The 25,839-nt window shown below is 51.3% G+C and overlaps 1 protein-coding gene across 1 annotated transcript in view; it reads left to right on the top strand.

Annotated features, from left to right (window-relative positions):
* The window catches only part of Prima1 (proline rich membrane anchor 1), a 49,134-nt gene extending 27,860 nt beyond the window's left edge, over nucleotides 1-21,274 (top strand). Inside the window, exons 4-5 of the mRNA XM_085830634.1 lie at nucleotides 12,874-13,003; nucleotides 18,267-21,274. Of these exons, the coding sequence (XP_085686760.1) occupies nucleotides 12,874-13,003; nucleotides 18,267-18,369 (233 nt within the window). The 3' untranslated portion in view covers nucleotides 18,370-21,274. The remainder of the gene's footprint in view (nucleotides 1-12,873; nucleotides 13,004-18,266) is intronic.
* The last annotated feature ends 4,565 nt before the right edge of the window (nucleotides 21,275-25,839 follow it).

Here is a 25,839-nt window from a genome sequence, read left to right as displayed (position 1 = left end):
CCAGAGTCAGCCTTCAGACCAGTTTATCTCCCACTGGTCCAAGGTGACCCTGGCTAATTATTTCTTTTAAATTAACTGTTTAGACAGGACCACTTCTATCAACCTGGGCATTCACAAGGCCTCCATCATGGGGTATGGACCTTCATGAAGGGGTGAGACTTATATAACATCTATTGATGCTGGAGAGTGCAGGGGCTCTGCAGGACATTTGCTATAGGTGGCAAGAACATCTTCCCATCCTTAGGCCACAAGCTTGTCTCAAGCACAACTGAGCTCACTGTCTTGAGTCAGCTCCCTCCGTGTCCCCATGCCACGCCATTACTCTTTGTCTGCTTTAATGGTGTCCCTCTCTTAGACACCTACACCAATGCATGTCTGGGTGAGGTTGGGATCCCAGCCTGCGCTTTCTTGATGATTATTGAGTTAACGCCTATTCCGCAGGTCACAGGTGTCTAGCCCAGTGCACCACACAGTGCAGAAGTGGGTGTGTGGATTCACACTGGAGCAGCAGGGCCAGGACAAGGGGGTCAGCTCAGTGGTCACCTAGAGTCACTTCTGGACAGGGCTGAGCTGTCCCAGAGCTGGCAGATGCAGTCCTTCTGTGCTCTGTTGCATCTGCAGCCCTGTCGGGACCAGCATGCATGGCAGATTTGAGAAGCGACCAAAGCAGACAGGAAAAGGTTGGGCCAGCCTTCCAGAGTAACAAATCTTGACTTTTAGGAACCCAACAAAGAGGGCTATTTGGGTGAGAAATAAGGGATTGTGTTTCTTGGTTCCCACAGAAGCAAAATTAATTACACCAGCTTGTGACCTGCTGTTCCCAGCTCTTGCCCAGACCTCCCTGTGATCTTTTCCTCACCCAAGAAAAGCTGTCGTTGCCCCCCCACCCGAGAGACATGAACCTGATTCATAATTTGCCTCTCCTAATTAGGCACAGGAATGAAGGAGGCGATTATTAATAATGTATCCGGGTTTTAAGTGCCCCACAGGAGCCGAGCCTTGAGAAATGGTGCTCTTGATGATAAACAGCCACACCGCCACCACACTGGGCTCTGTGCCCAGACACAGGGCAGAAAGAAAGACATCAGAGGAGAAAGGGTCCAGGGTGCATGGGTTGCTGGCTAGAGTCACAGATGGAAGTCGAGAGCCCAGTAGCTCTCATAGCATTCTGTGTATGTGGGGGGGGGGGGGTGTTAGGAGGGATCTAGTCTGTCTTACCACCCTAGGATCAACCAGATAGGACCTTTCTTTAGGGATCTCTCCTTGGACCCCTTCCATGTAGGACTAAGCTTCAATGTCCCCTGAGAGAAGGGACCCTGATTCTCACAGTGACAGCAGATTCCCTTTCCACACTGCATTGTCTCCTTCTGTCTCCTGGCCTCACTATCTCAGTAGTCTCTGTACCTGTCTGAAGGTTTACTTGCTTGTGTCTGTCTGTTTAGCGGGTCACAGGTTCAAACGTTCAAAGGTTCCAATGCTGAGATGACGTCATCGGGTTCTGTCTCCTCAGCTGTCGATTCTTGTCCTTGCTCCCTGTGAGTGCCCTCAGTGCTCACTGCTTCAGACCCTCCAGACAAGGCCAGCCTTGGCTTCTCCGCATCCCCACCTGTCCTGTGCAGTAGCAGGTGGTCAGAGCAAGACATGTGACCTTGAACTTTGGGTTCATGACCTCAGTCTCTCTTCTAGACAACCAGTTTATAACATGCTGCTTGTCCCTGGTACACTCAGTACTTGCCCTGGCTTCACACCTGTTCCTAGAAATGATTGACACATCCAGAAGGAGGCAAGCTACCCACCTCAGGCAGTGTAAGCTTCCAGCCTAGCTTTCTTATACAGCAGGGCTCCATCTGAGGCCTAGCTTGGGATCCTTCATCTGTCTCTGACTAGCTTGGGATCCTTCATCTGTCTCTGACTAGCTTGGGATCCTTCATCTGTCTCTGACTAGCTTGGGATCCTTCATCTGTCTCTGACTAGCTTGGGATCCTTCATCTGTCTCTTACGTGTGTGCTTTCACAGATCATTTCCTGAATCAGGCCTCTTCCCAGTAGCTGCGCTGCTGACCTCCAGTCTGAACCACAATAACATCTCTGCTCAAGTCACAGGTTCCCTTGCAGCTCCCCACCCTACACATGCGTGTATACATGCACATGCATGCACACCCACACAGAGACACACAGGTACACGTACAAACACACACATGCATGCACACACACACGCGCGTGCATACACATGCACACTTGAGAGTACAAACACACTCTTGTACTCACACACATGCACACATGCAGACACACACACATGTGCATAGGAACATACACACAGACACACACACAGAGACACTCAGGCACATGCACGCACATGTGTGCACACACACACAGACACTCAAGAGTACACACACACACACACACTTGTGCTCACACACATGCACACATGCACAGATACACACACACATGTGCACAGGAACATACACACATGCACACACATGCACAATACACACATGCGTACACATACTCACGCGCATGCACACACACAGAGACACTTAGGCACACACACACACACGTGCGCATGCACACACGCGCGCGCACACACACACACACACACACACACACACACACACTCAAGAGTGCAAATACACAGTGCCAGACCTCGCCTCCCTTTCTCAGGATCCTCACATACCACCTCATCTCCTATTCCTCCTCACAGCTTCCAGTCCTCCCGCAGTCTCATCTAGTCTCTCCATCCTTTATCTTCACACATGCCGGGCATGAGCTCGCTGTAGATCTTCTGCTTGACTCCTGTCCCCAGACACCTTCAGGACAAACTCCATTGCCAAACTCCAGTCTTTGTTCAAGCGCCACCCTCAAGACTGCCCTCAGGCATCCTACCACCCAGACCCATTTATCTGCATCCTTTCCCCTAAAAGCTGTTCTCACTTAAAGCAAAGAGGGCACAGTGGCACCTGGGAGGTGAGGTTCGCCTCTTTTTGTTTATCTTCTTCAAAAGCAAGGAGACTATCCCCAGAAGCTCCCAGCTGACTTTTCCTCTCCTGTCTCTCAGCTAGACCTGCAGGACCCAGAAGCAACCTAAACTAGAGGCTAAGGACTGGAGTGACCGGGGCTGAGACCATGAAATCCCATCGAAATCCCATCTCTGCTAGGCTCAGGGAAGGGTGGGTATAGGAGGAGAACTAGGGTTCTGCTAGGAAGGTAGGAAGGAGACAGGTGTCTGCACCAGCTGTCTGTGGATCTTATCTAATCCCAGTACTCCTTGGAGGAAGGTCTGTGGCTTCTTTCAAGTTCCAGTGGCTCAAATAGATAACATTAAACATACTGAACGACTTGCTCAGCTCAGCGCCTGGACTTAACTCCAGCTCCTGATTCAAAGCCAGTGTGGAGAATCAGTGCACACAACTGAGAAATGGACACCCAGGGAGAAGGAGGCTTTGGGTGTGAAGAAGATGGGATCCTCTGAGCAGGCCGGAAGTCAGGAGCAGAGGAATGGAAAGACAGAGGGGGTCAGTTGTCGGCTGTGAGGCTCAGAGATAGAAGCCCGGAAGGAGGACTGTCCAGCGTGGGGCTGAAGCTGGGTGAAGACACAGCTCCTGGTCAGACTAGGGAGGACTCCTTACTGTTGGCTCTCTCCAGCCTGACACCAGCCAGACCAGTGGTGCACACCTGGGAGATGCTGCATGCACAGGAAAGGTGGAAGAGAAGCTGGGGACAGAGACAAGGCTTTTGGGGCTGTACCGAGCATTGGACCAAGGTTCTAAGAATCCCAGCCAGGGACTGGTTTGTCATCTCCTGTGTTTTGCAGCTGAATATCGTTCAGGTGACTTCACTCATATCATAGTGTGGCTGTCTTTCTGGCTCAGCTGTCAGCATCAAGCAGAGGGGCACCTGGGTGGCTGGGGATATAAAGACAGACTTCCATCATGGCTGCAGAGGGCTGATGGGCACAAGGCTGGGCACAGCATTATCCGTCTATATATTCCCTAATATATAACTAACACGGGTGGAGGTGGCCTAGGATCCTAATGCAGTGTTTACTTCACTGCCCTTAGAAACTTTAGATGTGGGGCCTGCGTTCAGAATGCGCACACGCACCAAAAGCCTCGCGGTTTATCTGTGGTTTCAAGTCTAACCCAAATTATGGTGGCGGGTGAGAGATGCAGAGCAGCTTCACCCCCACTCTGACCTCCTGAGGCCTCCATGGGTGGTGGATGCCCTGGCACAGACCTCCCCATGGAGGCCCAGTGCCCGTGAATGGCTAGCAGCTGCTGAGAGTCAGTTCCTTGTGTCCACAGACAATGGGTCTCTATGTGGGGCAGGCCACGAGAGGGAGTGGTGGCCCTCCCCCACACACCTTCTTCCTTAGTGGACATTGGGTCTGTGTCTGACTGCCCAGTAGTGCCAGGGCTTCAGGCACCGAGGCAGGGGAAGAGCTGGGACTTGTGAAGGAACCGAGAGCAAGGGTGCTCTTTGCCTTTGGGGCCAGATCAGAAGGTTGGGCTCAGACTGTGAGGTTGCTGTGCAGCCCTGAGATTCCTTCCCCCCACCTCTCCAAGCCTCGGTGTCCTCTTTGGACCCTAAGGGACTGAGAAACAGGTCCTGGAACAACTCTTTTTTTTTTTAAATTAATCATTCCATTTGTTTACATCTCAAATGATATCCCACTTCCGGTTACCCCTCCACCAACCCCTCACCCTCCTCCTTTTTGCCTATATGAGGGTGCTCTCCCACCCACCCACCGACCCTCTCCTGCCCTACCCTTCCAGCATCCCCCTACGCTGGAACATCAAACCTCCACAGAACCAAGGGCCTCCCTTCCGATTGATGTCAGACAAGGCCATTCCCTGCCTCCTATATCCCTGGACACCCATCACAAAGTTTTTAACCCAGAAATGTTCCTGTCCAAAGGAAGAACAGGAACAAAAAAATGGAGCAGAGACTGGAGGAAGGGCCATCTGAGGACTGCCCCACCTGGGGATTCATCCTGTCTGCAGACACCAAACCCAACACTATTGTTATTGCCAAGAGCACTTACTGACAGGAACCTGATGTGGCTGCTCCTTGGGAAGTCTGGCCAGCAACTGACCAATGCAGATGTGGATGCTTGGAGCCAACCATCAGCTTGAGCTCAGGGACCCTGGTGGGGGAGCTGGCAGAAAGACTGGAGGAGCTGAGGGGTATTGCAACCCCATAGGATGAACAACTCAGATCTTTAACAGTGCTCCTCACATCCCTTGAAAACCACACAGAACCAGGCCGTGTCTTAGGACTCTGACTGGGACAGGGACAGGTTGTTGATGTGCTCTGCGTCCTGGGTCCTCAAACCTTTCTTAGAGGAGCAGGACAGCTGCCTTGACACCCTTGTGGTGTCATGAGAGAAGAGAGAGGACATGCACCCCAAGTACCAACTGGGCCATAAAACTGTCCTTTGAAGCAAGGCTGTGTGGCTTTTGTCATCTCTATCCGGTGGTACTGCCAAGTCCATGTAAATGTAAATGTTTGGGGTTCGGCCTAACCTTTGCCTGAGGTACCTCACAGGGAGGTACCTGAACCTGTTCAGGGAGCAGGTTCAGAGTCCTTACCCCTGGAGGGAGCAGGAGATTGACTGCTGAAGTACAAGGACAAGCCAGTGCTGGCCTGATTCATCACTGCGTGTGGCCCTGCGCTGTTCTAGAAGCTGGAGGCAGGAGACCCAGGGCGAGGGGCCCTCCTCACCTGAGCATAGCCAGCATAACCAAGGCCAATTAGGCCTACAACCCTTTCAGTTCCCAGGGAGCCAGTCACAAACCACTAGGGCAGCCTGCGCATGAGTCACCAAAAACTTTGAATCCCAGGAGAGATGTCTAATGATGTCCCCAAGGAATGTAGTGTCCCAGCAGTGCCTGGCATTCAGGCTGGGCCTAAAGCACAGGGTGCCTCTGGAGAGGGCCACACATAGGGTTGAGAGACAGAGTACCAGATAAAGTCATGGCTCAAGATGGAAAATTACTACTGTCCCGACTGACCGACCAAGTGTGTGTGTGTGTGTGTGTGGTGTGGTGTGTGTGTGTGTGTGTGTGTGTATGCCTGTATGTGTGAGTGCATTTGTATGTGCGTGTGAGGGTGAGTGTATGCATGTGTGTATGCCTGTGAGTGTGTGTGAGTAAACACGTGTGTGAGTATGAGTGTGTGTATGTGTCTGTGTGAGTAGTGCGTGTGAGTATGTGTGAGAGTGTGTGTGCATGTGAGTGTGGTGTGTGTGTGTGAGTGTGTATGTGTGTGTGTGTGTGAGTGTATGTGTATGAGTGTATGTGTATGCCTGTGAGTGTGTGTGAGCACATTGCGTATGCGTGTGTGCATTTGTGTGTGCATGTGAGGGTGAGTGTATGAATGTGTGTGTACCTGTGAGTGTGTGTGAGTAAACACATGTGTATGTGAGTATAAGTGTGTGCATGTGAGTGCCTTGTGTGAGTGTGTGTGTAAGAGTATGTATGAGTGTGTACATGTGAGTGTCTGTGTGTATGAATGTGTGTGAGTGTGTGTGTATGTAAGTGTGTGTGTGAGAGAGTGTGTGAGTATGTAAGTGTGTGTGTGAGAGTGTGTGTGTATGTAAGTGTGTGTGTGTGTGTGTGTGTGTGTGTGTGTGTGTGTGTGTGTAGGTGCCTGAGGTCAACTTTGGACTCCTGTAATCATCTTCAACCATTTGCCTGTGCTGTTGCAGCTCTGGAGTTACAGGCATGCCCCACCACACTGACTCTTACTGCGGCCAAGCTCAGGTCCTTGTTGTCAGCCAGCAAGCTTCTCACTTACAAACCAAGCCCCTGAGACTCTTAAACAGCGGAGCAACCATTCCGCTCCATTCTAAACTGGTTCTCAGTGGTGCTTAAAGACGGGATTGCTTCCAGACTTCTCGGAGGCCCTGTGATAGGATCAGCTGTCATCTCAACACTAGGAGAGCCTCTGTGCCAGCCTGTGAGAGACTGCCTACACTGAGGGTAGCTTCTGAGGGTGTCTGTGAGGGGTTGTCTTGATTGCATTCATTGACACGTGACTCAAGTCAAAGCCGTCCTAATCGTGAGCAGGACCACTCCCCTGCGCCAGGGATTTTGGGTAAAGTGCTGAGTGAAGGCTGAGCGTCGATGTGCATCCCAGCTGCCTCTCCACTGTAGATGCACACGACTTATTCTCCAAAGTTCTGGCTGCTGTAGCCTCCCCCGCAGTGATGGACTGTGCAGTGAACTGTGAGCTAATAGAAGCCTTTGCCCCTTTAAGTTGCTTCCGTCTGAGTATTTTTAACACGGCAGCAGGAAGCAAACCTAAGACGGCCACTTTATTTCATTCCTGCCTTTAATTCATTCCTGCCTCACATAGCTGGCTCTCTCAGGCTACCCACTAGTATGTGCTGACTCAGCTCCACCAAGCCTCAGTTTCCCCACTGCTAACAGGGAGTAAATGAGCCAGGGCACCACAGTATGTGGTTATGTGTCGTGAAGTCTACAAGCCCCCCAGGGGAGGCTTACTGATTTCCTCTGTCCCTTTAAATGCCCACCCACCTGGTGCATCTGACAAGCCACATCTACCTGCTTCCTTTCCGGGTTCCTGTGAATCCTCATCTGCTGATCTTTCTTCCCATCCTCGCGCTCACCACACATATGACTGATGTCCTCGTGGCACCTCTGCTTTTCATGGGCTTCTTCTACTCTTCCCAGAACTCCCCAGGGCAGAGACCACCTCTCTGTCCTGGTCACTGCCTAGAGTCCTCCCTCCTGCACTGCTCTAAGAAATTCCTTGAGGCAGAAAGCTGAGGGTCACTGTCCATCCTCACCACCACCACCACCATCACCATCATCATCATCACCACTATCACAGTCAGAGTCACTCATTTTAAATTGATATAGAAAGTAATAGGCCTCGTTGTGGCATTTTCATACATCTCTACCATTACACGCTGTTCTTGTTCACCCGCTTCTCCCCAACCTTCACTCTTTCCATTCCCGTCCTGCCCCTGCTGAATCTCCCCTTCTGCTTTGAGGTTACCTGGTTTCTCTGTCCTCTCCTTTCCCCACTCCTCCTGTATGAGAGATCTTCCTCCCCTCTCATGTTCTTCTTTCTACTTTCACAGACTACACTCGTGCATGGGCACCACACACACACACGCGCACACACACACACACACACACACACACACACACACACACACACACTTAAATCTTAATTGCACATCTAAGGGAAAACCGTGCTCATCTTTCTAAATCTGGTTTGTTTCATTTAATAATCTCTGGTTTCATCCTTGGTTTGTTGGTTGGTTTGCTCTGTTTCATTTTGTTTTCAGATATAAAGGCTTCGTCTTTCTTTACAGCTGAAGTAAGTCCCATGGGATGGACCATGCTTTCTTTATCTGTTCATCTGCTGATGGACACCTAGGTTGGTCCCATGTCTTGGCTAATGAACATGGATGGATAAGCCAGTCCGTGGCAGGAGTTAGATTCCTTTGGACGTGGACCCAGTGATGCAGTAGAGCTGTGTGTTGTTTCTAGTGTTAGGTTTCTGCGAGGCAGCGATTCTCAGTCCCCTTAGGTCTGCCCCCCTTTGCATCCCCACCTCCAGGATCCAGGCCCCTCCTCCCCTTACCCCATCAGTGGTAGCCATTCAGACTGGTGCGAGAAGGAATCTCAGAGTTGTTGTTTTTTGTTTTTTGGGTTTTTTTTTTAAGATTTATTTATTTATTATATGTAAGTACACTGTAGCTGTCTTCAGACACTCCAGAAGAGGGCGCCAGATCTCGTTGCAGATGGTTGTGAGCCACCATGTGGTTGCTGGGATTTGAACTCTGGACCTTCGGAAGAGCAGTCGGGTGCTCTTACCCACTGAGCCATCTCACCAGCCCCTTAGAGTTGTTTTAATTTGCATTTCATTGATGGCTCAGGATGTTGGACACCAGGGACTTATTGACCACTTCCATTTCTTTCAGGAACTTTCTATTTAGCTCATTGATTGGGTGGCTTGTCAAAAAATTTTTTTCAGCTCTTTATATAGTCTGGATAATCCCATCTGATGTGTGGATGGCAAAGACTTTTAGCAGGTCATCTCTTCGCTCTGACGATGGTTTGCTTTGGTGTGCAAACAATTCTAAGTGGTGTACGATCTCTATGGGTGGTTCTTAAGTTTATTTCCTGGGCTCTGAGTCTTCTACAGAAACTCCTGGCCTGTGCCTACATCTTGACACATTTCTTTAATGGCTTCAGAGCTCCAGGTCTTAAGCCAAGCTCTCTGTGGGCCACTGTCTTGTTGCTCATTGTTTCGTATATTTGGAACTTTCTGGATATTTCAGGAGAGTCAGCAAAACACACTCCCATACCCTGTGTTGCCTTGAAGGAAAAGTCTGAAAGCTTTTAACCATGGTGTCCAGGGCCTGGTCCAGGTTGGGAATTCCCAGCCGTTTCATGAGGCATGGGCTGACTAGAAAGAACAAGACTCCCTTGGCACAGCAGACTTGAGCCTGGGCCCTTCCCCAGTGCCCCTGTGGCTACCTGACCATCATCTGCACTAGGTCAGAAGAGCTGACTGATAGGTCAACTTCTCTGGAGCTCAGGAAAGGGTGACATGACTCCTGAGGTTTCAGGACAGCTCCTGCCTTTCTGTCATGTTTAAAGGGAATGACAGAAAACAGCAGCTCTTTCCTGAGCCTTAGCGTTCCCCTGCCTGGCCACCTGCCTGTCACCTAGGATTGCTATCTCAAAGTGCAGGTTGCCCTTTCCTTGGCTACTGGCTGGCAGTCTGTGCATGCTGTCGCTTCTTCTGGAGATTGCTGGTTCCTCATTGCAAGAGGATCAGGTCTTAGTCAGCTTCATAATCATCCCGAGGCAGCTGGCGCCAGGTCTGGCCAAGGACAGCTTGTGTCTGATTCATCTCTGTCCCCCCCCCCGCCCCCCAGCTCTTAGCAGTAAACACTGAGCATGCTCAGTTCATGTCCAAGGGAATGCATGCACGCACACATGAATGAGCACTAGGAGGAGGCTACCTCTAATTATGAGCCTCTAGCCTGCTCACCTGGTAAACTGTGATCGTCTTTGCAGGGGTACTGAGGGAAACTGAGGCAGTGACGGGGCTAGTATGAAGAAGCTCCAACAGCTTCAGGGCCCCTCTCCAGTCCTCACATAAGTTGTTTCAGTGTTCAATCTCTGTCCTGAAGTGACAACACCCGGGCTTCCTCTAGCCCCGGCATTCTCTAGTCAACTCAAGCAAGGACAAATGTGAATGCCATCTTCGAATCTATCTTTGGCTTTGTGAACAAAATCCGTGACTTGTGCCTCAACTAGGTCTCTGGAAAGGACTCCTCTTCACAGATGGGCTGTCTCCTTCTGCATGCGCAGTGCTCATCTGCACCTACTGGGTCCCACTGGTCTCAGACAGAAGGGCACACAACCAGAGCTAGCTGCTTCTAGTAGCAATGCTTTGAAAAAGGACCGTCAAAAGAAAATCCCCACCTTAAGTGTAAGGAAATTTGGCTCTGCCAAATTCCAGACCGAGGCTTAAAACCTGGCTTGTGGACAGGATCTCTAAGGAGGGCTTTGTTGGCACCTTTGAGGGACAATTCTAACTTAGGTACATCTAGCTCATTGTGACTATCCCTAGCTGATGAGATCATTTGTTGTAGTGACCCAAAGGAACACCTTCCCCTTCCTGTGCTCTGGGACACTAGGCCAAGGTGTAGCCACACACTGAAACTACACACAGGAAGACGGCAGCTGCAACAGGCTGGGTGGATGTCCTCCAAAGAGGTCAGCACCTGGGACAGAGTCACAGAAGAGCTTTCTGGTCCATGAAAAGAAGGGGCAGTCCTTTGCAGGTGCTGGAACAGTATAGACACTGCAGCCATGGGCAGGGAGCTAAGCTCCATCAGTTTACCCCGGGAAGACTCTGCCAAGTCAAGAATGCTCTCAAAGGAGGAGATTTGAAGTTTGATTTTTTTTTTTTCTATCAACCAAATCATTGACTGAGCTCATGAATGGGAACATGAGCATCCTGCTGGCTCTCCAGCATCCTTCAGAGTCCACAGGGACTTAGTACCTAAGACCAGCTCCTGCCAGCTGACAGCAGCCTGGTCCTTGCCTCAGTGTATCACTCAGAGTGGTTCCACTCAGGACCTGTGAGGAGCTGAGGTCCATGCTGAGGACAGTACATTTGTTAATGGGCAGCCCCGACCGATCCCCTGGAAGTCATAGAATGTCTTCCTGGATCTTCCTTCTCTCTATTCTGCTTGTTCTTGGTTCTGCCTGGGAGTGTACCAGAGTGGGAACATCTGGGAAAGACATCTAGGTGTTTGCTTATGATATTAATCACACACATATCACTCTCTCTCTCTCTCTCACACACACACACACCCATAGGACCATATTAAACATGTGTTTACTTAAGAGGCACATGAAACACCTCTGTATATACAAAAGACTCCCTCACAGATACTTGTTGAAGCTTCTCATACAGACCAAAAATCTGCAAACAGCCTAAGAGTCCATCAGCAGGTAAATGAACAAACAGTTGTCACGCGCGCGCGCGCACACACACACACACACACACAGACACAACTCATCCACAAAAAAAAGGGGAAACTACTGAACTGTATAACTACCTTGGTAAATCCCAACGCTGCTAAATAAATAAAGCAGATGTAAGAACAAACAAACAAACAAACAAGCAAACAAGCTGGAATGCCTTTCACGTGATCTGATTTACATGAGTGCCAGGAGCAAACAAATCCTATCTATTATTTTAGCCATCGTTAGGATGGCTGTCCCAGGTTAGGGGTTGTTGAGGAAGAGACTCAAGGGTATTTTGAAAGTCTTGGGAACCATGAGTGTGGCTTCTACTGGTGTAGACATCTGTTATAGCTGTCGGAAGGTCTGTTGACAGGCAGGATTCCCCCTGGACACATCCCTGGGTTCTCGGGCATCTTTCACTGGCTCTGTACATGCTGTGGTCTCCTTCAGGATGCCTAGTACAGAGCGGGGGATACAGCTGTGATTCTTGTGCAGTCTGTCTGTCTGTCTGTCTGTCTGTCTGTCTGTCTGTCTGTCTGTCGGTGTGGTCTGTCCACTCCTCTCTTCCCTCACCTTCCCTCTGCCCCCTCACCCTCAGTCCTTTTGTTAACACCCAGGCCTCTGGGACAGGGATGGGCTCTCTCTTTGCTTTACTGGGGGCATGGGAGGAATAAGCAGTCTCTTGAGACCTGTTCTCCAGGTGAGCATCAACACTACCCAGACCAACCAGGGAATGGGCTTAACCTAAGACTCCTCATGGGTAGTGTGAGGACAGGAAGTCCTTGTGGAGTTAGCTGTCATGTTGCATGGTTATGGATATGTGTTCTGGGCCCCTTCCATGCACACTGTGACAGTGGCATCACCTGGGCCAAATCCAGGCATGAAGAGCAATAGCCTCTCAAAGAAACTCAGTTCCGAAGCACATGGAGGGGCCAGCCTCCCTCCTTTCTCTTCCTAAGTCCCCTGTGAGCCTGCCACCCCACCCCCAACCACAGAGGCACCGGATTTAATGCCCTGGCCGAGAGAATGAGATGTTCTGTTATTTTTCATGGGAAATTAAGCCCGACCCTGCTGTCAGTTAGCTCAGGCCTGGGAGGATGGAGGCCTGCTTAGCCGGGCGCTCAACCCCTGCTCTGAGCTTGCCAAGGCGGGGTGGAGGCACTGAGTGGAGGAGGGGCTGGCTGGGGGCCAAGCATGATGTCACCTGCTGAGGTGGGGGGTAGGGAAGGCAGGAAAGGTCAGAGGGCCTTCCTTGGGGTGATGGATAGCCGTGAGTGCCACTCCCTCACCACCAGTACCACAGAGATCCACCTCTCACTCAGAGACGCTCGGACGCTGGTCTCTTTCAGCTCCCAACTCTACCTCCTGCCCTGCGGAGGACAGCTGGTGGTCTGGTCTGGTGATCATTGTCGCGGTGGTCTGTGCCTCCCTGGTGTTTCTGACTGTCCTGGTCATCATTTGCTACAAAGCCATAAAGAGGTGAGTGTCCAGCCACCATGCCACGGGGAGCCCCTCTGGAGCCCAGCGGGGCTTCGAAGTCTTCAGCTGCCAGGTCACTTTGGTAAAAGATTGTCATCCAGTTAAGGAGTGGGAAGGATGAGCAGGGGACCGTCTCTGTCCCTAACCGGTTTAATGCTTGTCATGAATTTGCTGTAACAGCTACAGCGGTTTCTCTTTGTTCTTCTACCTTTACTATGTCAGAGTCGATCACAGACATACCTTCCCAAGGGTTAGGATGTTCGGTTCTGCAAGTTCTACGTCTGTTTCAGCAAACACAAGAGCCATGCAGAAAACACCGCCAAGCACCCAAGGGCAGCAGTCATTAATAATATTTCTGAGAAATACGATTAGGGAATGTTTTCCTTCTCTAATCCCTGAGCTCCAAAAGTTATTTCTCATTATTGCTAGAATAATTGTTAGCATCTCAGATATTTAATTTTCTCTCCTGAGTCCACTCGCCTGCGTAATTATATCACTTTAACAGTTCAAAACCAAGAAGAATGACAAAAGAAATCTTACAATGAGGGTGCGGTCGGGCCCACAGGCCTCAAGCCCTGCACCTGGGCAGGAGAGGGAGGACTCGAGCCAAGCCACTGCACAGACCTGGGCACGCGCACCCCCCCGTGGGGAGAAGGGGAGTTCTAGAGCTCAGGTCACAAGATGACCTCCGCAAACAATAGACCCCCGGAAATTTCAGGCTGCCCTGTGGGTTCGTCTCTCTGTCCTGTGTCCTTAGTTTGTCTCCTGAATTTTTCAGATTAGGAAACCGAGTCCCTAAGGAGCTAGGAAGCTGCTATCCTATCAGAATCTGAGCCCAGGACTGTGTGGTACCAAAGTCCATCTCTCATCATGTTGGGGTGCTCAGCCAACGTTGACGATGGATGAGCCTCTGCACCCCTGTCTCCCCTTCCTGGGGAGTGAGGAGGTGGGGATGTGGGGATTTGATGTCTGTGTCCTGCTGAGGTCAGTAGGTCAGGCAGACAGACAGGCTCAGAGGCCCTGAGACCCAGTAACTCTGGGCACAGACCTGGCTTTGGACACCAAAGTGGATGGACTCTTCACCTGCTAAAGTGCTTTGTGACTACCCACTATGTGCAAGCTCCATTAACAGAGACATGGAGTGTTTATAAATGATAAAGATTATTTAGCCATACACTACTCACCTGACCCCAGGCAGGAGGGCTGATGGTCCCCCGGCCTAGGGACAACTGCTGGCTGCAGGTACTCAGAGGGGTCATGGTGAATCCCAATTCCAGTCGACAGTATTGAGCCTTTAGGGCTTTGGGAATTGGATCTCGGGTGGGTCATTGTGTACCTTGGGGTGGTAGTGCAGATGCCACCATTGACTGAGTCAAGGAGGTGCCTGGATCTATCAAGGTCACTGTTCAATATGGTCATATTTGTCTATTCTTTCTGTCCCAGAGGGCTGCAGGCTATCTAGTCTCACACAAAGCTTTTGTGCTCAGACCTTGTCCTATTCAACCCTATCTTCCCCTATTTGTCATCTTGTCAGTCTAGTTCCCTCCCCAAACTGTAGGTTCAGTAGATAAATTTGAGACAGGATCTCATGATGTAGCCCAGGCTGGCCTCAAGCAAACCCTCTATTCCACTGCCTCTGCCTCCAGTGGGCACCGGGAGCCCAGACCAGGAAAGTCTTCTGGAAACCCAGGACAAGGGTTTTCTGGGGTGCCAAGGTCACCTTGGGAACCAGTCCCAAGGGCAGGGGTCTGTGTGTGCCTGTCACCAGAGTGAAATAGGTAGAGGCTGTTTCCAAGGACTTACATTTTTGTTTCGTAGCTCTGTATTCTGCTGTCTGAAGCCTCAGACAAGCAGATACCCAGACCCTCAGTGGGTCAGGTGCCACGTGGGCAACCTCTGTCCACAGCCCCTCCCACAAATGATATTCACACCTCACGACCATGTGGTATCTCAGGGGTTTACAGAGCACTCGGAGAACCTGAGATATCCCCGAAGTTCCCTGTCCAGAGCTCCGTGTGTGGCTGGCAGTGCGATCTCCAGCATCAGTCCTGGGAAGGGTTCTGTCTCATATAGATCCATGACTGAAGAGCTCGGCAGAGAAGAGTCACAGCCTGGAAGGGGCCTCCCCCTGCCTGCCCCACCCTCTGCTGCTCCCAGGCCCAATCCAGAGGGTTGATGTGGATGATGTGAGGGTGTCCACAGGTCACATCCATGGCTCACCTTCACCTGGGTGTGGAGGGAGAGCTGCCCTTGCACCATCGGCTTTTCCCAGTGACACCTTGGTATCTGGGGAAAGGTTTTTTCTAGCTTTGAACTCAAGATTGGGGAAGTCTGTGCTCTGTAGAGGAGGCTCCTTCTGGGCCTCTGTGATGTGTGATGTGTGTGTGTGCGTGTGCGTGTGCGTGTGTGTGTGTGTATGAGATGAATGTATCTTTTCCCCAAACTGTGGACTGCTCATAGCTAAACTTCAACTTCCCCCTCCTCAACACAATAGCAGCTTGGGTGCCAGCAGAACCCTAGAGTCCAGGCCCGGTGGAGGCAGATCCTGCAAAGGCCCTTTGGGGCTCTGTGGCTGGAGCCCTATGCATGGTGCTCCAGCACCTAGTGGGTCGGGACAAAAGGTCTCCAAATGGCAAGGCCACTGTCCCCCATCCCTTCTGCCAGAAGCCAGGACACATGGAGACACTCACTCCTCTTTCTTTTGGTTTTAGGAACCAGGCCATTTAAAAAAGCTCTCTGTGGCCTCTGCCTTGCTTGGTGGGACCAGCCCAGATTGGCCTACAGATTGGAGGATCGGAAAGAATCCTAGCAATGTCTGCTAGGTCTTCCAGAGTCTCAGAAGGTGCATGCTAAGTAGGAAGTCTAGGCAGACTGGAGGACGGTATGATGGCCGCTCCTGTGACGCCTCTCTGACAGGAGTGCTGAGAGCTAACAGACACTTACAGAGCACTTACTGTGTAGTAGACACTCACCCACATGCCTGATGTGCACTAATGTGTTTAATCCTTCCAACAAACTTATGAAAGGGACACTGCTATACCCATTTTTTAGAAAAGGAAGCTGAGGCTCAGAGAGGTTGCATAGGTTGCCTGAGTTCGCACAGGTAGAGAGTGGTGGAAAGCTGAGGTTCTAGTAGCTGTGGCCTCTGCCCCTTAAAGTGGCTAGTGTCACCCATGAGTGCTGTGTTTGGTGAGAGAATGGAGTCACAGAGCTATCTTCTGCTTTGGAGACAATTCAGCTCTCACTGGCACCAGTGAATCCCAGGAGGCTTTGCGAACAGCTATGACCAAAGCAGAACAGAGGAAGTCTTGGCTCTGGTGCCAGGAGGTGAGCAGGCCAAACCTACATTCCTATGAGAGCCTTTTAGGCCACCATCACCATGAGCTGGCATCTGGACACTTCTGTGCCCTGTGATTGAAGCTGGGTGAGACAGACTTTTTGGAAGGCTCAGTAAGACTTTGAGGGATCTCTGAGAGGAGGTGCAGGGAGGCTTCTCCAAGGAGCCAGACACAAGAGTCTGTTCTTAGGAGAAGACCTGCTGGGGATGGTGACCTACGGGGCAGTCCAGGTCCCACTGCAATGCAGCTGGGAGCCTTGGCAAGTCAAAGTTTTCACTCAGCCTCAGTTTCCCCCATGAAATGACTCTTAATTCCAGTCTAGCTTCTTCGGGGGGGAGAAGGGGCTGAAGAGGAACAAGGATCTCTACCCAGGAGGACTCTGTTCAAAGCATGACACACCGGGGGAGAACAGGTAGATTACATCTTGCCTTTTCTAAAAGCCGCAGTGGCTACGCTCAGCCAACTAGAGTGAATTCTTCTGATACAAGAAAGAGGGGAACGTGAATAAATGTGACCCCCGTGTGTCATGTGAGATGTCCTGATATCTCATGACTCTACTAACCATCTCCCTGCCTCCCTGCTTTGCTAAGATTCTGCAAGCAGAGTCCACTCTGAGGTCTCTGAACCAATCACAAAATACCATTCCTGCCCATTCTGTCTTTGGGAAGGCTCTGAGGATGCTCAAGGAGGCAGACACAATTGATCCCCGAGTTTTTTAAGGTAATTGTAAATGTCTAGTTTAGATAATACCTAGTAAGAACCATTCAACCCAGGTACCTCTGGGGACACAGGAGGTGCCTGAGCAATGCTCAACTGGAGCCATCTCCACCTAAGAGACAGCAATATAGTGGTATGAAACAGATTGTACAGCAACAGGTTGTACAGCGCAGCCCAGGAGTGTGTAAATACTCAGGGTGGAGACTGTCTGAATGACTCAGAGAAGGAACAAGGGCTTCAGCCAGGCCAGGAAGTAGCACTGTGATGTCACACCCTCAGCAGGGGGCCTAGACCCTTTTCAGGACCTCCCTCCTAGCCTTCCTGATCCCTTGTACTCAGAAGAGGACCGGATCTTGGTTTCAGTGGCCTCTGAGATGAGCTTTTGATGGTCGGATGAAACGATAAAGATTCACTGGCGTGTACTAGCTCAGTTTGGGAATTCGTCATCATTACCCCTGCCATAACCGTCACCACAGTCACTGTCACCACCACTGTCAGTCCAGCCATGACCACAGCTATTAAATCCCACCCTCACCCCCAGCCCCCCGCCATCATTACTACCACAACTACTATAACTGTCATCTCCCTGTCTACCAGCACCACCAGCACCTCCACCACCTCCCCTCCCATCACCGCCTTCTCCACGTTATCACCGCTACCATAACTTCCTTCAACATCATTATCACACATCCCATCCACCACCACCACCATCGCCTCCTCCACCATCACTAACCCCTTCTCCACCATGATTATCACCATAACCATCAACAGCAGCATCATGGGTAACATCATCACCACCGCCAGCCCAGCCGGCATGACTAACACCTCCACGGCCCCCACCACTCACTCACTCCATGTACCATGATTTCGATCGCACAGAAGCAAGATACAAACTCTGATTACTAATGCTGCTCCTTGGGAACCAACTGCTCTGAAAGGGATCAATCAGAGCTCGATCACGCTAGGCTGACCGCACATTTTGGGTTCCCCAGAACACTTCGATTCAGACTGTTGTCTCCTTCCCTTTCCCTTCTTAGCATGCCCTGGCCTGTATGCTAAATTATATGGTCACCCTAGTTAAGAGTCTTTGTAGCTTCTGATTGACCCTACAGACGTGCTAACCTGGACTCTGGCCCGGAGGTTATACCGTCACAGATGCTCGGAACTGACGATGATGTCCTTGTCCCCCCACCCCCGACCCTTTCTAGGAAACCACTGAGAAAGGATGAGAATGGCACCAGTGTCGCTGAGTACCCCATGAGCTCCTCACAGAGTCACAAAGGGGTGGATGTGAACGCTGCAGTGGTGTGAACCTGCAGGCCCTGGGACCCACTGGCCAGAAGGGCACCGTGGTGACACTGGTGGACATGGATGGCAGGTGGACATGAGCTGACCCTGGGCCTGTCCAGGACTTCGTGCTTCACGGGCCTCGAGCCTCCTGAAAGAGAAAGCATCCTCTTCCCAGGCTAGCCCTGGTCACCCCCGAGGGGTGCAACACCGACATCAGGCTTGAGCCAGGCTCCCCTGCATGTGGCCCCTGAGCAGCACCACCACCCAGGGATCTTCATACTCTCCTTGTCTCGCATTGGGCACACCGACTGTCACCAGTTGCTACTGAAAGCATGTATTCCAATGAAAGTGGAGGGTCTGTCTGTCTGTCTGTCTGCCTGGGGCAGAGAGATATCCCACTTTAGCCAGAAGAAAGGTGATCCAGGGACTGTTCCCGTTCTGAAAGTTTCCCTCTCCTGCAGGAAACCCACCTGCTCCTCTGTGGACATTCTTATAAAAGCCATCACACAGCCATGAGACAAATGTCCCCTTCCAAAGGTGCTTCCCACACATCTGTCCATCACTGTATCTGCCATGGTCTTCCGCCTCCACTGCCCATGTCACCCTCCTTTGCCCACCCACAGCCTAGCCTGTGACTCCTTACTGCATGCCTGCCTCAGGGAGCAGTGAGCTCAGCCTACATAGTCCCCAGGGAGTGAACTCAGTGTCTCCCAGATGCCCAGGCAGAGGGTGTCTGAAGAAAGTCAGAGGTTCCCTTTGTCCACTCCGACATCCCACCCCTGGCTCTTCAGCAAGCATCAGTGTGAGCCAGACCCTGCCTCACTGGACAGAGGTCACAACTTGTGCCAAACCCCTAAGGGCACTCCATGCCAGGCTGATGCTGGTCCAGTGCTCTGTGACCCACTTACCCCCGCCCCTACGGTCCCCTGAAACCTAAATTTGGTACTCAGAAAGTTCCCAGAAAAAGGTGGCCTACTGGGTGTCCCTGAAGTGGCTTTCTCTGTGGGCCAGAACTCTTAGGGTACCAGAGCCTCCTGAGTGTGAGCAGAAGAGAAAGTGGGTAAGAATCATCTAGCCCTGATGACCTCCCACCCACAGGCTCATTTCCCTGGAGGCCACCCGCACAGTGAGGCACATCCCTTGACCCTTGCGATTTTTGTATCCCTTGCCCCCCTCCCCTCACCAGCCACATGTACTAGCCTAGAAGGAAGCAAGCCTACTGGAGAGAAACAACCCCACATTACAGAGATGTAGCTGGGTACATTAGCCTCCTCTTCAACCACCAGAGATCTCTGGTAGGTGTTTGTGCTACATGAGAAACTGGCAGGCACGAAAATCAGTCCTGTATGGCTGGGTGCCCTGAAGCTGACACTGCTCTCTGCTCCCGAGAGTCACAAGGTACAGGCTAAGGGATGGTCCAGGGCATGGCACGCCTCCTGGTCCAGGGATGGTCCAGGGCATGGCAGGCCCTGGGACCCACTGGCCAGAAGGGCACCATGGTGACACTGGTGGACATGGATGGCAGGTGGACATGAGCTGACCCTGGGCCTGTCCAGGACTTTGTGCTTCGCGGGCCTCGAGCCTCCTGAAGTGACATTTGCCCTCTTTTGTTTGAGGACATGGCTTTGGGTTAGTTTTGAATTTCCCCTTCACAGCCTTGTGCTCTGGCACAAGGTTGTTGAGATCCTTCACTGGGGATGCCCGCACCTCACCCAGGGGAACATGGGGCTGTCCTCTTTGGATGTGATTCCAATTGATGAAGAAGGTGGATCAGGGACAGGCAAGACAAGGGTGAGAAGCCTGTTGGGCTCCATCCTACTGCCTTGTCTCTCACCCCCGCACCACCTTGATCTAAACTGAGACAAGGGACAGTCTCCTGGTGTCTGGGCCCACAGCAGACACTGGGCATATAGGAGGCCTGGCCCTAGTTGTAAACATACAGACCTTGGAGTCTCACAGGAGACAGTAACACCCTCCCACTCCCACCACCAGTTATCAAGACTCAGGAGTAAGGAAGAGACACCCCAGGCTGGAGCGGGGCTCCCTACTATGGGGCCTGAGGGCTGGGTAGAGCCTGAGATCTCCATGTACCTATGTCTAGACCTTGGCTTAAAGCTAGAAGCACACAGTGTGTGTGTATGTATGTGTGCTACTAACCCACAGGGACCTTGGCTGAGGTTGCTCTGTGCTTGTCTAGTGTACATGTAAATTCTCTTTAGTGGGCTTGTGTTACCCCACCCTACAGTTAGGGGAAACCAAGGGAAGGGACTAGGTTTTAAAAGGGTTCCCCTGAGAACAGCCTCTCAAGCCCAAGCTGGCCACTTAGAGGGCACATCTCACGTCACAGTAGAAGGCATTAGCTTTTAAGCCCACATGGCTATAATGTACATAAAATCAATGGTGGCCAAGAGCATGAACCTAGACCTTCATTTCAAAGGGCCCTGCCTCAGCTCCAAGACCTGTTCTCAGTGCAGCCTTAATGCAGGGGTCAGAAGCAATGCCCGTGTCCACGCGTTTCCTCCGATGTTTCTCACCGTGGTGAAGTTGTGTCAGAACTCAGCAGCATGGAGGACCTCCCAGTTACCAGGTGTTTCTGCAAGGCTTCTAGAGGACATTTTGGATGAAAGAACAGTAGATGTAAAAAAAAAAAAGGCATATTATATATAGTTATATATATTTAAAGAGATATCTATACAAATATATATATATATATATAAATACTATACTCTGATCTGTACAAATATGACCTAAACAGTCCAGGCAGTGTGTGACCTGCAATGCATGAATGTAAATACCGTGAACTCTGCCTTCTTAGCAGTGCGTGTGTATGGGAGGCGACCATGCCACTGGCACTCTGGGCCTTGGTGGGCAGGTACACGTGTCAAGACTCAGCAGCCCCTTCTTTACACGGAAGGAGGCATCAAGATTTTTTTTTACTGTCAATAAAAATATACTTATAAAGATGGCTGTCACTGTTGTCTGTAATGGGTGACTGACCCTTCTTCTCATGGATGAGAAGAAGCAGGCGCGCTGCTGTGAACCCAGGGCAGCTGAGTACTTTGAAGGTGCTACCGATTTATCCTAAAGTCACAGGCATCCTTTTTTATTTGTTTTGGTTTTTGAAGATTTTTTTTTCATTTTTGTGTGCATGAACGTTTTGTCTACATATATACACATATATGTATATGTTGTATGTGTACCATGTGTGTGCCTGGTGCCCTTGGAGGCCTGAAGCAGGTATCAGATCCTCTGGAACTGGGGTTATAATTGACTGTGTGCCGCCTGATGTGGGTGCTGAGACCAGACCTGAGTCCTCTCTATGAGCAGCGTGTTGTTAATGAAGCACCATCCCCCCAGCCCATGGACTGGTATTCTAAGTCCAGTCCTGTCCCTCATCCTCTTACCAACCGCCTCGTCTAAACCGAGGCTAGAGCCACAAGCTTTCCCCTTTTGCCTGGGTGGAACTAGTTCAGACCCAGGACTCCCATGGCCCTCCCTGAGGTTCCAGGAGAATGTTCTGGTCTTGCTGTGGGTATCCAGACGTTGAGGATCTTCTGGTCATACTAGAGGAGGAGTGGGGTTGGGTCCATGGCCACTATCCTAGGACATCCATGCAGCCTGGACATCAGCTCTCAACTTCCCTGGCCTGAAATGTGCTCCAACAGAGGAACCTCAGGAAGAGCAGGTCTACTCCAGACTGTCCTGAGCCTGAAGGAACCAGAGCAGGAGCCACTGAGACCTGTGTAAAAATCCAGACCCTACCAGGAAAACTTCACCAGGCTTCTGTCTTTCTGTGGACCAGTGGGGTCCCTGCACTTGTGCTGGAAGGGAGTTTGGGAGAGAGATCCATCCTCATCTTTAGGGTAAAAGGATGGATCAGAGGACAGACTCTGATGGCCAAGGTCACACAGAGACCGGTCAACAAGGATGGAGCTGGAACCTAAACCTTCAGCACTGGCCTCTGCTAAGGACTGAAGGGACCCCAGCATGGACTGTCTCCCCAGAATCGAGGTACAACTGTTTTCCCCTACTTCCTCCAGGTCCCCAATCTCCCAGTGCCTTCAGTGAAGGGGAAGAGACAAAAGAGCCCTCCATATGCTGAAATAGGGTGGGTGTCTCCCAGCTGGCCCCCTGCCGAGAAGGTTGTCACCTCAAGACAGGGACATGGCCAAGAATCTGAGGCTCCAGAGAAAGGAGAGGAGTTGCGGAGATCCCTGCTGAGATGGAAATGTTTTTCTGAGCCCTTTCCCAGTCGCCATGGGGTCTGATGAGCGACTGATGGCTGCCAGCTAGGGGAATTCCCTTTCAAGCAGCAGGAGTAGAAGGACCATCATTACAGTTACTGTCAATAGAGTTGTCAATAGAAGCACCCATATCGCTCAGGATTTTGACCTTGATGCTGCTGAGGATGGAACACCTTGAGCCTCTGACACACTCTGATCCACCCCTGCCAGGGTTCCGCAGCGGCAGGCCTGGGACCAGACGAGGACAAGACTAAGAGCAACCAGCTCATGTGTAAGGCTCTAAGGGCAGACTTGGTGAGTGAAGAGGGGGCAAGCTATCAACACAGAGCAGTCGCACCAGACCCCTCCTAGGTGTCACGGCCCCTGCCAGCTCTCCTCACTGAGGTGACCAACACGACGCACCACTCTGACCAGTCTGATAGCCACATGTCTGCCACCGGCAGGCAATGCTACACAGTGGCACCCTGTCACTGTGGTACCTGGCCAGGCAGCTGGAGAAGAGGCAGAAAACCACTCTTGGGCCCATGTGATCAGGCCACTCTTTCTCCTTGCTTTCCTAAAGTGTGGTACTCAAAAGTGCCATGAGGTACCTGGAAGTCAGTCCTATATCAGCTAGTTATGGCCTTGCTATAGGCCACACACCCACCTGGTGCCTCACCACATGCCCATCCGAATATCGGCTTGGAGGGCATCTGACAATGAGTCACCTGCAGTCGTGTGTCCATCCCTTCACAGTCAGACCCCACCCCCTCTCTCCCGTATTAGGATGGGGCACTGGCCAAGGCCTGTCCTCTGAGCACTTCTGGGATCTTCTGAACACATCATCCACTTACTTCTTTCTTTATGTCCCCCCTCATCCCCCCAAAATGCCTCTACCTTCCAAAAGCCATGCTGAACACAGGTCCAGCTTTCCCCACCTGAGGTCCCAGCTGGAAACCTCCAAGGTCCTTGGCTACTAAAATATGCCTCAGCCTTTCATGCTGCCCTGCAAACCAACATCCACCCTCCTGGCTCCTCCCTTCTAGCCACTCATTCCACTCCAGGTCCTCTCTCCATCTGACTGTAACTTTTCCTTGATCTGCTGTCTGCCCACCTGCCTTTTGTCCAGTCCATCCCTTGACTGCTGCACCTCCTTCACTGGCCTTGGTCTTCAGTCTTGCTGCCCTGGGCCCTACTACCCCACCCCACCCCCACCCACCACTACCCATAGCTGGATATCTGCGTGTCTCTGATGCACACCACTCCAACTCCTTGACCGGCCCTTGTCATCCTTGATTCTTATTTGGCTTGCCTTTCTTTGTCATCTAATCTGCCACCCGAGTCCCGTCCATAGGCTGCCTCCTCCCTGTGCCACAGAGCACCCATGAACCCTGCACGGGTCTCTATAGTCCAGTGTAGCTCTTACTTTCTGTGCTTCCCCGTGGATGTGACCCCTCCTATTATTCCCCCCTTGAGATTCTTGATGCCCCCCCCGCCCCATACCCATGCTGTGTCCTGGGGGTATAGCGGGGAACCGGCATCCTTTAGGAGCAAGTGGGTGGTGGCAACAGTTCTGCAATGTGCACATAGCAGGTGATGAACGAGCATATGGAGGCAAGGGACACCCAGGGTCGGCTTTCCAGCACTTCTATCCCTTGCCTTGAACCCTCCCCTTAAGCCTAGGAGACACCCCTCTTTTACAGGGGGTAAACTAAGTTTTGGAAATATTAAGGGTCTGTCAGGGCTGCAAGGAACAGAGCTGCAGTTAAGAGAGGATTCTGCATGACCACAGTTCCAATTCTTCCAACTCAGATGGGCTCACAGATTTCAAATGACCCGTACCTTCCCGCTTCCCCCACCACACGCAAATACTCAAGAGTTCCTTCTCCAAAGCTCAGCAAGAGGGCAGGGTTTGTAGCCATCCCAGCCTCTAGAAGCTGGATCTAACAAAAGTTGGTAAACAGGTGACCTCTGGGCAGGCTCTTGGGTCTCAGAGCCTCTGCTTTCTCTGTGTGGCGGAGTAAGGCCTGGCTGGCTCTCCCCCTTGTCCTTCATGACCGCCTCTGAGCACTTCTAGTTTCTCTCTGGTCTATCGCCTTCATCTAGCTGCCATAGAGCAATGCTGTCCAGTGAATAATTGCTGCTTTGTGCACATGCTTCCTGCCCTACCCCTGTTAGAAGATGGGGTGTATGGGTTCGGGTCTTACTCCTTACCAAATCTCCAGCCCTCCTAGCACCCCAACATGCCTGACCTTAGAAATGTTTGCTAAATTAACCAGTTCCCAGTGTTTTACGAATTTAACACAGTATACAGAGGCATAAAGAAGAAAACATTTTATTTCCTATAAATGCCTTCAGCACACAATTGGGTGTTTTCAAACCTGCACTTACACATGGTGATATTTTACCCTCCTATTTCACTAGTGTCTTTCAATCAGCTTCATTTCCTGTGGCCAGACATACTGTGACGTCATTCTAAGGGCCACTCCACTCCAGAAGGCACCAACCTGGGTCCGTGGACAGGCAAGGGCAGTGCAGTCGCTGATACGTAGCAGCTGGCCTTAGGCCCGATGACTTTTCCCAGGGGTCTCCAGTCTCTGCTACAGTAGGACTGGCTTTGCTGTTTCCTTGGACTGACCAGGCTATGTCTTGCTCTTCTATAGCTCCTGGGGTCACTAGCTGCCCACCTAGTGATTGTGCGAGAAATGTCTTCTGATGTATCTTGTTTTCTTAGCTCTGACCCTTGGGGATTCTGGCCTCTGATCAGGCAAGTGGGTCAAAGAAGGGCTGTAGACACTTCTAGGACTCTGAGCTCTGCAACTATGTAACTTCTTGAGGAAAGATACAGATAACCCCTGGCCTCCCAGACCTCCCTACTTTCTTCTCTCCTTCTTTTGACTAGGGTCCAGAAGAGGTGGGCACGGTTTTCTCATCCTGTCTGACTAGAACTTTCCTCACATGCCAGCTTCCTCCTGCACCCACCATCCACAGAATAGACTGAGCCGTTCTGTTTCCTGGACAGAAGGAAAAAAAACATATGCAGTTATTATTTTCAAAATATTATCCCCATTACAAACACAGTGCTCACTCCATGTGACTCCAAATGTTGGCAGAATGTGCCGCATGGAGGAGGATTCCCCAGTTGCTCATTCAGACTTGAAAACATGGGAGCCTTGAGTCAGCGCACAGAGAGAGGCAGCGTGGGAATGGCACACGGAAGAACTGGAGCCAAGCGGCCGTGGCAAGCTGTGATTGCTCTTCAGCAAAA

Source organism: Mus caroli, unplaced genomic scaffold, assembly GCF_978045245.1.
Source record: "Mus caroli unplaced genomic scaffold, Mus_caroli_1 scaffold_14, whole genome shotgun sequence".
NCBI lineage: Eukaryota > Metazoa > Chordata > Mammalia > Rodentia > Muridae > Mus > Mus caroli.
The sequence above is the reverse complement of the archived record's forward strand: the minus strand, read 5'-3'. Positions and strand labels throughout refer to the sequence as shown.